Source organism: Fistularia commersonii, chromosome 18, assembly GCF_037954325.1.
Source record: "Fistularia commersonii isolate RoL2024-O1a breed Wild chromosome 18, RoL_Fcom_v1.0, whole genome shotgun sequence".
Classification (NCBI taxonomy): domain Eukaryota; kingdom Metazoa; phylum Chordata; class Actinopteri; order Syngnathiformes; family Fistulariidae; genus Fistularia; species Fistularia commersonii.
In genome coordinates, this window is record NC_141301.1 from 2,739,290 (window position 1) to 2,752,056 (window position 12,767).

Sequence of the window (12,767 nt, forward strand, 5' to 3'; positions counted from 1 at the left end):
CGACGTCTCCCTGGCGAACTTGGAAATTCTGTCCGCGAAAAGTTATTTGTAACGTGTTATTATAGTTTGTTTATTAAAAACTGCACTGGTGTATTTGTCCCTTGGCTATCGCAGCCACAAACACACACACACACACAGTTTCTCCCAGAGTCTACAATTATCATCAGAATACCGAAGCAGATGTCACAATGGGAGCAGGTTTTTTTTTTTTTTTTTTTTTAAATACGTTTCACAGACTTGGCAGACGTCAGCCGTGAAATCTGACAATGTTCCACCCTGTTCTCAGGAGATTTAAAAATAGCTCGAGGTAGACTGCGAGAGCTATTCATACTCGAGAGAACTCAATCAGGTCAAGAATCCCTCCTCCTCTTCCTCCTCCTCCTCCTCTTCATGCCGCCACCGGGGGCCGACCTCGCTCCTCTATTTCCCCATATTTTGCTCCGTAGTCCGTTAACTAACTCGCGCGGCATCGAAAAGACGGTACGCGGTTTTCGCTTCCGACTTCCGCAGCGGAAGTTTTCGCACGTCAACACCTTCTGGTGCTCTCGGCAGAGGTGGACTCGCGGTCATCTTTGACCAGGTTCAGAGGAAACCTCGCGAAAACCCGGGCGCGCTCTCCGTTAGCGGGACGTCGGCGAGAATTCATCGCGGGTGCTAACGTAGCGTTTAGCGACGCGGGAGCGTTTGCGTCATTTCCGGCGCGTGCGATTAAGTGACGAGTGTGTACTCACCGCCAGTTTGGCCACGGTGCTCAGGAGAGCCTGCAGCGCCCGGCCTTCTTCGTCCAGCTCTGGGGGGGGGGGGGAGAAAACACAGCGGGACACGCGAGGGTTTGAAACCGACAAAGAAGAAGGAAACGCGTCCCTCTTTTCTCGAGGGCTGAAAAGAAAAGTCTGGTGTTTGTAGACGGCGGTTCTTTAGAAAGCAGCGCCGCGGAGTCAAATTCCGGTACTAATGAGCAGTCGGGTTGCGGAGCGATCCGATCCTTCGCTCCCAGCCGCCGCTACGGCTAACGAGCCGCTCCCGGATTGTGACGCGTTCCCCGAAATCGGAGCGGTACATCCAGCTTCGGCCGTCGGCCTGTTACCTTCCGGCTCGCCGTTCTTCCCCTTAGCATGCTGCTTGTCGGGGCTGGCGGCCGCCTGGCCGGCCTGGCCCTGCTCCGCCTCCGGTCCCTTTCCTCCCACGCCGTTGTGGACGTCCGGCGCCGAGGGGCTGCCGCATTGCTTCTGCGGGGAGGGCGGGGGACTGTCCTTCACCTGCCCCCCTCCGCCCGCCTGGCGCTCCTTCAGCTTCTTCTGGAGTCGCTCGTACATTTTGCTAGTCCTGTCGTCTCTGTGGACGAACGCCGGGCGTCCGTGCTGGGAGTGGGAATCTGTAGAGACTGTTGGGGAGGAGGGGGGCAGACAGGCGGCGCTTACATGAGGGAAAGTACTGGAAGTAATCGAATAAACACAGGGTTGCAGGTACTTGTGGGAAAGGGTGCTGACCCAGATCCGCCATCACCTGCTTCTGTCCCGGACACAGCTGCCGGGTCAGATCACTGCCCTTTTCTATTTGCGATTCTACCCGAGGCGCCGCGAGCGGTAGGACGGCGCGGCTTCCGGTCTATTTTCGAAACCGGACTCCATCCTTTAACGTGACGCTTGATTCAACGTGCCTGGTGTTTTATCCTCACGGTTATCGCCGCTGTTTCCCCACCGTCATTTTTGCCAAAAAAACGCGTCGGACGGCGAAGGGAGACGGTATTGGTGACTCACCCTGCTCTGAGTAGATGTGAGCCGGATGGTACTGGGGGATGTACTGGGAGCTCATGTCGCCCACGCCGCCCGCCATGCCCGTGTAGAGGTGCGGCGGCGGTGGCATCATGGCGGGGTGCGGGATGAAGGCAGGCAGGTGGGCGTGGGGCGGCGGCGGCGGAGGGTGGTGCAGGGGGGAGTGGCCCCCCGGGTGGAACTCTGGTTGCTGAGGTAAAACCAGAACTCGACGCACTCCGTTTTCTTCAATGATCTGATGGGAGACAAAAGAGCAGACAACATGAACTCCTCGGGGCCTTTTGGGATGCCGGAGAGACAGGAATAGAACCCTGAATCATGGGTTCTCTTCCATTTCCGCCAAGATACAAGATGTTTTTCAGCCCGCAATCAAACGATTCCCATCTGATTCTACTCTTTGACGCAACACAAACTTTTATGGTGGAAAAATTTCAATATACTGCGGCGCAGTGGTTTGCACATCTGCGTCACAGTAAGACGGAGTCCAACGCGAGGCCTTTCTGTGTGGAGTCTGCATCTTCTCCCCTGGGTGTTTTTTCTCTCACAGTCCCAGCGGGAGATTGGAAACCGTAAATTGTCCAGAGGTTTGAATTCAAGGGTTAATAGTCTTTACATGACGTATCGAATGTAAGACGTCTCTAAACAACGAGCTACGAAAGCGATTAGTTCTTTAGCGCTTTTCGCTAGCTCCGAACGATGGAATTGTCGCAGACCGAACTTGGAAAATTTCTCCAGGGGTCTTTCGCGGAGGGTTTTAGCATTTCATGAATTTCAAATCAAACTACGCAGCTTTCTGTCCGGACCGCTCTCTCGCTGATGCCTTCAACCGGGAACGGTTTACCCGTGGAACCCTCGCACACGTACTCCTCCTGAGACGTCGCGCTAGCAGATGGAGGAGAGCTACGGAACCGCTCGACTTGCTGTCAAACTCCACAATTTCCGCCCTTTATCACACTGATGATCACGAATGCGTGTATCGACTAACTAACCAACCGGGTAGCAGAACGCACAATGCCGCTGCCCGTGAAAAATATCAGCTGGTACGAGTACGCGGGAGATGAAGTACACGGGTAGTGTTGTGAGTGTTGCTGTTGACGGAGTAGCTGTTACTTTATCACCTTTCTGGGAATATTCTAGAGTACGTACCTGTGAAATGTATCCAGGAGGCACATAGATTGGAGGCACTGAACCGTTTGGAGACATCATGGGAACCTGAGCAGGACCTGTGCGAAGGAATGGAGAAGGAGGGGTGGGGAGGTCATACGACTTCCAATCATCGTCTTCATCTGCGCTCGGGTTGGACCCGAATCGGTCTGTCGCAAATGCTTGGATGGCGCTTTCACACCTTGTGACGTCAAACGCTTTACACTCGATCATTCACACACACACCGATGGCAGCAGATCCGCTGTGCCGAAGGTGCTAACCGGGCCGACGGGAGCGACTCGGCGTTCATTATCTTGCCCGAGGACACTTTACCACCAAAAGTTCAGTTCAGTTCGGTTCTACTACCTCAGTGGTGGAACAAACTCCCAGAAGCAACAAGACTAGCATCATCTCTCTCAACCTTCAAGAAACAGGCAAAAACGTTTCTCTTTCAGGACTTTTTACTGCGCTGATGCCCCAGATCAGGTTGGCAGCAAGTTAGGCTATGCAGTGTGTGTGAACATTTGTGTGTCTCTGTCCAAAAAAAAAAAAAACCTCACTAACCCAAGCTTATATTTCCTGTGCATCGTGTATTTGCAAGTGTATTTGCAGTCCCTATGTCCTCTATTGTAAGTCCCTTTGGATAAAAGCGTCTGCCAAATGCAATGTAATGTAATGTAATGTAAAAACAGATTTCCTTCCCCTTGCCTGCTCCCTGCTTTCAGTATAGATTACGATATCATCTGCAAATATCATCCTCCAAAATTTGTCGCATTAAGTTATGAGCCAGTAACTAAACCGCCGCCGTTCTGATTGGACGGACGCCCGCTCTACCAACTGGGTTTTCTGTCCTGCTACGGCTAACCTTCATTCCTCTCCAAGGTCTCCACCTCCACCTTTCTGGATCTCCCTCCCACCGCCTCCTCCCTGCCTTCACTATGAATCACAGTATCATCTGCAAACGTCACACCAAAATCAGGCCTAAGCATAATTACCGTTTGTTGCATTAGCTTACAAGCCGGGAATCAAACCACCAGCGTTCTAACAGGAGGGACGCCAGCGCCTCCATATCTCCATACCTCCCTCCTGCAACCTGCTCTCACTATAGATCGCAATGTCATCTGCAAACATCTAACTCCAAAATCAAGTCTTTACATACACACTGATTGTTGCATTTAATTGATTTGCCATCTTTCCAATAAGAGGGATACGTGGTAAGTCGAGTCTCAGCTTCTTAAGGGGGTCTTAGGGGCGTTACAATGAAGAATCTTTTTATCATTTGCAGACCAACAGTGCGGAGTCGCTGGCAGTGGAAGACGCGCAAAATGACTTGGCGAGATGACGCCGTCGTCAGAAGCTTCGGCTGCGGAGAGAAAAAAAAAGGACCCGCGTGTCACCAACATGCTCGTCCGTTATCTGTATCAATTTAAAGGGAGGACCTGCGAATCAGAAAAGGCAGACAAAGCTTTTTTTTTTTTTTTTTTTTTTTTTTAATCCCGGCAAATGCAAGGAAGCCACTTTGCAAAAGTGCTGAGAAACAGCAAAGCCTCCTGCGTGGCCGTTCCCCCTCCCCCTTCCCCTTCCCGGCGCTGCTCCGAGGAAGTTACAGCTCAGCAAAAAGCCCGCGAGGGAGGAGGAGGAGGAGGAGGAGGCGCCGTCCTGCCAAGTCACACATTTCTCCTCTCGCGGACATAAATACTCGGGACCAGACTCTAGACGAGCGTGGGGAGCGGGAATGATCCACGGCGCACTCACCGACCGGCGACCCGCTCGGGGACCGTGTTTCCTTCATGTTGTCGGTGCTGGGACAGGAAGTAGGGGGCGTTCTAGATGGGCTGCCTTACTGGCTGCAGTAAGACAGAGGCTGGGCTTTCAAATCCCCAAATCCAGCCCTTGCAACCATAAACAGGCCCAGACTCCACCTCCCGGGGGGTGGAGAGGTTTTCCCTCTGCACTGAAACAGTCAGGTGGAGTGAGGAACCCAAACCCCCTAGGAAATCTAACCTTCCTGAAGCTTAAGATGCTAGTTTTTTGGTTTTTTTTTGGGGTGTTTTTATAAATACCACTGGTGTTCTAAAACTCAGTAAGCTGTCTACCGGCTGAAGTTTGCGGCAAGTGCTCTCCTACTGGGCTCTTTTCAGGGACAATTTTCAGGGTTTTACCGGCGCTGGGGTGAAATATCTGGAAGTCTCCTTCACGCTTCAGACAGTATAAATAAGCCAGGCCCGCTATTGACCGACTGAACTGGAACCGAGCGAATGTGACCGTTTTCGCAAAAGCTGCCGATGTTGGTCGGGGATTTGGTGAACAGAAAAAAAAAAAAAAAAAAAAGAGGGGGGGTCAAGTCACCACTGCTGGATGTGTGACGGGTGTTTAAAGAAGTGAAGCAGAGACTCTGAGCTGTTGACCTGGCGTTGTCTTGAGGATAGCTGTAATTTGTTGTTGCGAAAAATCTTTTCTTGGGATTATAATGGACTTGAGAGGCCATCTATTGTCAACGGCCGGTTTGGGTTATCTGATGCCGACGCCTTCTTATTGGCTGGTCTGCGATCAGAGCCTATGGGTCCAAACTTGTCTCCATTTCCGTCATTCACTGGAGTTGCCAACTTTTTAAGCATGGACTTCCTGTTTGACTCTACTGCGATCCCATTGGTTGATTGATCTCCCATTGAACCCGGTGGGAGCGGCTGCAAACAGTCTCCAGCTTCATTCGGAAGACACGATAGCTTGGAGGTGAAGTGACTGTTACAATGTAGTACTTTTGTGCAATATGCTAATATATGTCTTTTTTAACAACGTACAGTACTACTGAAGGATGATCGCATCCACTAGGACTCCGGAGGGAAAAAAGCTCCGGTGTCATACTCCCTCTCGCAAAATCCTACTTGAAGCATAAGAGTTCAGTCAATATCTCCCAAGTGAAGGGAGTGTAAACAGTGCGCAGAGCTGACAGAATCATGCAGTAACTCAGACAAAAGTACGCCATCTGGTCGAAGCTAATATCGCTACACTAATGACTTCGCCTGTAGCCTCCAGCACGGCAGATTGGAAACCAACCACAACAGCGGCGATAATAAAAACACTGAACTACTTGACCCTGAACCCACTGCACTGAAATCCCGGGGGGGGGGGGGGGGGGGGGGGACCGAAAACAGAAGGCGAAGGAATAAATAAATACATTTACAGCAAAAATGTAACGCTTCTGAAACCCTCCCAGTGGAGCAGGGAGCTCCGCGGAGGGTGGAGCTCAACCCAGCCAAGCTGCATTGAACAGCGAGTAACTATTGGTTACTTGATAGTATGATGCTGTCAGGGACGTGTTGACAGTTAACTGAAGGGTGGATTAGTAACTGGATATTTTTATTCGGGCCTGACAATACCTCCGGGCCTCCGACGGCTTACGAAGACCGAAAATGGTCAACACAGTAGGTATCGTTCACCCATTCGAGCACCGATCGTTGCAGAGCTGCCAAGCAAAGCATCGACCAGGAGGTCGGGAACAACTTGGGGTTCAGTGTCTTGACCAGGGACAGTTCAGGCACGTAGACCTTCTGCTTGGGAGGGATGCCCGCTCTACCGATGGATCCGCGGTCGCCCGGACCTTGAGGTAGAACGGGCTCGGTTCGGACGAGGAAGAATCAAGGAGACGCGTCACGGATGTGTTCGGATACCTGGACAAAGTGTCCAAACTGTGGAATTGCAAGGGAGGACGATTGATAAAGACTTGGGCTGACAATGAACTTCTTTTTTTTTTTTTTTTTTTTTTATCCTTTGTTTTTGAATAGAAGTCAAAACCATGCAAACGGCCTCAATTCACTATCGTGGTTTGGTCCGATAACGCTTTGAAGGCAAATTTTATTAAACCAACTCGACTGATCCTGCTAACGGGATACTTCCACTGTGATTCTTGTGATGGAAATTTTAGGTCAAGTTACCCCCGTTTCCAAACCTCGTGCATGTATGCGACATGTGCCGTAGGCGTGACGGAGAAGGTGGAAGTGCATCGGGGATCACCTTGGAGCCCCTTCTTGTTTGCAGTGGTCAGAACAGGAATCTCCATGAGCTACGATGTTTGCACATGACATTGTGATATGTAGTGAGGGAGGATGGAGGGTTTTAAGTACTTTGGGCCGACTGTCCAGAGCGGTAGGGAGAGGAGAAGCATCAGCTGCGATAAAAGAGTATCAACCAGAGTGAAGAGGAAGGTGTAGAAGACGGAGATGAGAGCAGCCATGTTGTCGGGTTTCGAGAAACCGTGGAAAAGACGTCAGGCAGAGCTGGAGGCAGCAGGGATGAAGATGTGGAGGTTCTCTTTGGGAGTGAGGAGGATGGATGGGATCGGGAATGAGTCCATCGGAGGGACAACGGGTGTTCTGGAGATAAAGTCAGACTGAGATAGTTTGGACGTGGACGAGAGATGGTGAAGGATGCTGAGGTTGGACCTGCCAAGCAGGAGGTCTAGAAGAAGACCAGAGAGATGATTTCTGGTTGCGAAAATCTGAAAGGGAGCCGCCCGAAGGAGGGAAAACAACTTCTACTTTCAAGCCTCGTGCCAGCCCTCCGGCAACAAATACTCAAATTTAAATTCAAGCAGGAGGTTCACCGGAGACCCGAAACTGCCCAGACGTGCGAATGATTGCACGTCTCTGTACGACACGCCAACGAGTGGCTGTTTGTCTCTATATGTGGCCCTGTGAGCGCCTGGCGACGGGTCCAGGGTGAACCCCGAATGCCACCCGATCCAGCACCCCTGCAACCCCGACTGCAGGATAGGCTGGATACATGATGAATAAATGAATAAATGAAATTCTGAGTAATTAAAGAGACCTTTTCAGTCCACGAAGCTCAAATATGTGAGGGCGACTACGGGATTATCTATTATCTTCAACTCTTCTTCATTTTTTTTTTTTTTTTTGTAGCTTACGACTGGTTGCCATGGCGACAGGAGACACGTAATGTTTGTGTTTCTTGTTTTTCCCGTCGACCAAACAAAAAAAAAAAAAAAAAAAAAAAAAAACGCGTCTGTCGGCCGCGCTCCACTCGAGAGCTCTTTGATTGCTTTCATTGAGAGCCAGATGGCCCCCGCGGTTTATGACTTCCTGTGGGGATACGCCGCCGCCGCCCTGCGCTAACCGGGGGGGGAGAAGGAACCGGACCGGAGCGAGCAGGTATTCCTCCAGGGGAAAACGCCGGCGCTCCGGAGACCCTTCTCAGAGCGCGACGCCCCCCCCACGCACCTGTACTCCTGTGAGTCATCTTCCTACACGTGACCGTCGGGAGCATGAGAACCGAATCCGTCCGGATCGGCCCCTCATCGATTTCGGATTTACAATACCGCGTGGGTGGGAGTTCAAAGTTTGCAGACGGCTCGCTCGCCGTTTCCAAAGAACCGATGAATTACGCCGTGTTTTTTCCAGGGGGGGGGGTGAGAAGATGTGCGACGGATCCGCCGCTGTTTGTGGGGAACGGTAGAGCGAGAGGGTCCGGAAGAAAAAAAAAAAAAAAAAGGAAAAAGGGAGGGTAATAAGGTGGGGTCGGGGAAGGGAGGGGGGGTTTTTTACATCAGTCTGACGCACGAGTTTTGACAGGGATCAGATAGAAAAGGCCACATCCCTCCCCCTTCTCCGCCTCCTCCCCTCCCCCTGAGTCAACTGGAGCGCCGGTTGTGCTGACGTGGCCGCCGAGTGCCAGCCGTCCAGCGGGAAGCGGCCACGGAGGGGGAAAGAAAAAAAAAAAAAACACACAGGTCCTCCTCCACAAAAACAGCAGCTAAGAATAGTCCAGAAAAGATAGGGAAAAAAAAAAAAAAAAAAAAAAAAAAACCCCGTCCGTTCCAGGATAAACACATAGGTGTCACTTTGGGAGCAGCGTTCAACCTCCCTTCCCCGATTTTACATTTTCCAAACAAACACCTTTGCACACCTTTTAAACGGATACGGAAGAGAGGGGGGAGGGGGGGGCGGTAATTCAGACCGGCTGCGCGATAGAAAATGTAACAAGAGAGAGAAGCTCGACAGGTGGCAGGCCTATAAAGATGACGCGGTGCGGATTATTAATCAAGAGGTGATAAATTGTCGCCGCCGGAAAATAAAGAGCGTGGGATTCGCACTGAGGCGACTAACCGCCAAAGGTTAATGATTACAAACAAGCGAGGGGGAAAGAGGCCGAGCGCGGCGTGAAAGAGGAGAGACGTCGCTCACGTTGAAGCCCTCGCGTTACGACGGCGCTTTCTAACGTCAATTAAGGAGGTAGTCGTTTCGCGTTTGGCGGATTCGCGACGGTGGAAATGCTCATCTGCAGCCGAGCGGATTCGCCCGGGGGGACGCGCCCACGAGCACCCGACCAAAGAACTATCCGGATAGACGGCGACGCGACGAAAGTGACGAGCGCCGATCCAAAGAGGCAACCGGAATAAAAACGGAGGAGCGAGCCTTGGATGGATGAGATTTAATTTGGACTCCGGAGGTTTGCTTTGTGCGAACCGTGAGTTTACGGGAAGAGGAGCGAGGCGTCGGCGACCTTCAGGCTTCCCGTTCACCGGCAGAAAGAGGAGCTGCGGCTAGCGCCGGCGTTTAGAAAAAAAAACAAATAAATGAAAAAGAGAGAGGAAATGAATTACGTTGTTACGTAAAGGGTCATCGATGATTGCTTCTGGAAGGCTCCGCCTCTTGCGGCGTCGGGTGTTACGGGACAAGTGGCGTCACCGGCTGCACCCTTTGCTTCCTGCCCCCAGCGCCGATGCGGCGATGGGAAAATGAGTCACGGAGCGCGTTATCCAAGGAAGCACTCATTGTGGAAGCTGTGAATGGATGGTGTCTGCATGCGTGTGTGTGTGTGTGTGTGCATGTATGTGTGTGTGTGTGTGTGCTCGCGCATGTCCTTGGGGGGGTGTAATCCATACGGTGTCAACGCGGCTAATGTGTCCGATGTTAGCAGGCTGTGTGTCAGGTATCGCGCCGGTTAATTCTCAATGCCGAAATTCACATTGGAGCTTTCCGCTGAAAGGGTTGGAGAGACGAAACAAAGAGCGCAATTATTGACTGATTTCTTAATCTTTCCGCAAATTATGATGCAAACCTGGGGAAGTTCTAGCTCACGGGATGAGATGTTTGTGTGTTTATGCTATTTTTTTCCGAAAAGCCAAAGGTAAATATCCATTTATCCTTCTACTGCAACTGATCCGAAGTTGGGGGGTCTCAAGATCAAGACTTCCCTGTCCCCAACCCCTTGGTCCAGCTCTTTTGGGGGACTCTCTAAGAGTTCCCAGCTGAGAGACGTCATCCTTCAGGCGTGCCGTGGGTCCTTCCTGACCCGAGCCTCCTCATCGGCTCTACCGCCTCCCGATTGGCCGACCTCCTAACACTTTCTCCGAGCCCAGACACGATGGGGAGGAAACCCCTATTCGATTGCTTCCGGGGATCTGATTCTTTAGGGGCCGAAGAAGAGAACGTTGATCCGCCGGTAAACGGACCGATGCATCCTCGGGTGCTGGTGAGGTCCGAGCCGACGGCATTTTCCATCTTGACCTTCACACAGCGGCGGGATTCCTTCCCGATGCACTTGGAGCGCATCCAAATAGCCCACAGTGCTATCTTCATTACTATCCTCGACTTCTCCTCTTTTTCTTCTCCGTTGGGCTTTTCCCCTTCCCTGCAGCAAATCGATCTTCTCCATCTAACCCTATTCTCTGTATCCTCCTGTCTCACACCAACTACCTTCATATCATCTCTTGATACGTCCATAAATCCTCTCTTTGGTCTTCCTCTAGACCTCCCCGCTTGCAGCTCCAACTCCAGCATCCGTCTACCAATATATTCACCATCCCTCCTCTGTACATGACCGAACCATCTCAGTCTGGCTTCTCTGACCTTCTTTCCAAAAATATCAAACGTGCTGTTCCTCTGATATACTAATTCCTGATCCTATCCACCCTCGTCACTCCCAAAGAGAACCTCAGCATCATCATCTCTGCCTTCTTTCTTGGTCATTGTAACTGTTTCTGGTCCACACAGTATCGCTGGTCTCACCACTGTCTTGTACACCTTTGCTTTTATTCTGGCTGATAGTCTTCTATCTCATGATATCCCTGACACTTTTCTCCACCTATTCCAACCTGCTTGAACTTGTCTCTTCACCTCTTTTCCACACTCTCTGCTGCCCTGGACTGTTGACCCCAAGTACCTGAAATGCTCCAACTTCTTGATCTCCACCCCCTGTAGCCTCACCGTTCCACCCAAGTTCCTCTCACTCACACACAAATACTCTGAGTTGCTGCGACTAACTTTCATTCCTCCCCTTTCCAGAGCTTACCCCCATCTCTCTAGATTTTCCTCAACCTGTTCTCTGCTCTCACTACAGATCACAATGTCATCTGCAAACATCATAGTCCATGGAGATTCCTGTCCATCAGCACTGCAAACAAGAAGGGGCTCAGAGCCGATCCCTGATGAAGCCCCACCTCCACCTTGGACTTCTCTGTTACCCCAAAGCACACCTCACCACTGTCTCACAGCTGACATACAAGTCCTGCACCAGTTTAACATACTTCTCTGCTACTCCAGACGTCCTCATACAGTACCAGAGACCATATACTTTTCCTAGGTCGAGCTTGTGAAATAACATGGGGGCGCCACATAAATTCCCATCAGAAAATTTCTTTTTTCTATTTTATAGATTGAATATTTAAAATGAAGTGACAAACAGTACAGAGTTGACTGACCCATGAGGGTGAAATGTATCACGGCCTCACATTGCGAAAACCTTCTCTGCCCATTTTAAAGAGCTCCAAGACCACGTTTTTTTTCTTTTTTTTTCCTCTCTCTTTGGAATAGCCACTCCGTAGCTATTTTTCCATATGACTTTCTGGAAAAAGCTTCCCAGAGTCCTGAGCTGCGGGTCAAGAGGGTTTGCAGGTTGATCGGTGTGTCGACGCGCGCAATAGATCTCCTCCAATTCTTTATGGTTTTTAAGTAATGCTTCCCATGATGGACACGGGTTAAGTGTTCCTGCCACATATAGGCTCAGATGGTTCTTCTTCATTTGGTCGGTGTTTACTGGTTTACACTGAACATGATCCTGGAGCCAGACAAACATCGGCGTCGGAGGAACTGGATCCTGATCCCAAAAGAGCCCCGGGGTCGTTTTTAGAAAATGTCTGGAACAAATAAAATCGGGCGTGAAATATTTCAGTGGGGAAAAAAATCCGCCACATAAACATTTCACTCGTGGAGCTGCCCCCCCCCCAAAATCTTAAACGTGGGGAAAACTATTATAAATTCAGCAAAGCGGCTGAGGCGGCACCCCCGCCCTTCCACCAGCCTCTGAGGGGCGAAGACGGGTTGATTTAAGCTGTCTTCTTCAATCTCTCTAAACTTCTGTCAGGAGCCTGGCGTCGGGAATATTTATCCCGCCGGTGTTTCCGGAAAAGGCCCGCGGTGGGATATCGCAGCACCGGGCTTGATTTATGAAATCGGCGTAAAACACGCGCCTCGGAGTCCGCGTGCGCGCTTGCGCGGGGGGGGAAAAACACGTAACAGCGCGTCAGCGTCGTCGTCTGGCTCGCCTCGTGGCATCCAATTCCCTCCTCCGCGTCGTCTATGCTTTAATTTCCACCGAGTCCGCCCCCCCCGTCCCCGTCCCCTTCGAGTCCGGGGTTATTTTTTATTTATTTTTCCCGGGGATTTCAGTCGGCGTAACCTTGTTAAATATTTATTGGATCCGACGATCCGACCGACGTCGGGCGTTCGGTGCCGGGGTAATCGCGTCTCGCCGCATGCTAGCCGTCGACGTAGCGGCCTGATCTCATTATTTCCGATTGTATCCATTTAATTCGCTGCGAGACTTTCACC

General features: G+C 51.1%; 1 protein-coding gene across 2 annotated transcripts in view; it reads right to left on the bottom strand.

Annotated features, from left to right (window-relative positions):
• The window catches only part of fndc3a (fibronectin type III domain containing 3A), a 49,512-nt gene that overhangs the window by 14,857 nt on the left and 21,888 nt on the right, over positions 1-12,767 (bottom strand). For both annotated transcript variants that reach the window (XM_086164140.1, XM_086164141.1), the window contains 4 exons: positions 2,922-2,998; positions 1,761-2,010; positions 1,088-1,384; positions 732-790 (listed from right to left, as the gene is read on the bottom strand). In XM_086164140.1, the coding sequence (XP_086020266.1) occupies positions 732-790; positions 1,088-1,384; positions 1,761-2,010; positions 2,922-2,998 (683 nt within the window). The remainder of the gene's footprint in view (positions 1-731; positions 791-1,087; positions 1,385-1,760; positions 2,011-2,921; positions 2,999-12,767) is intronic.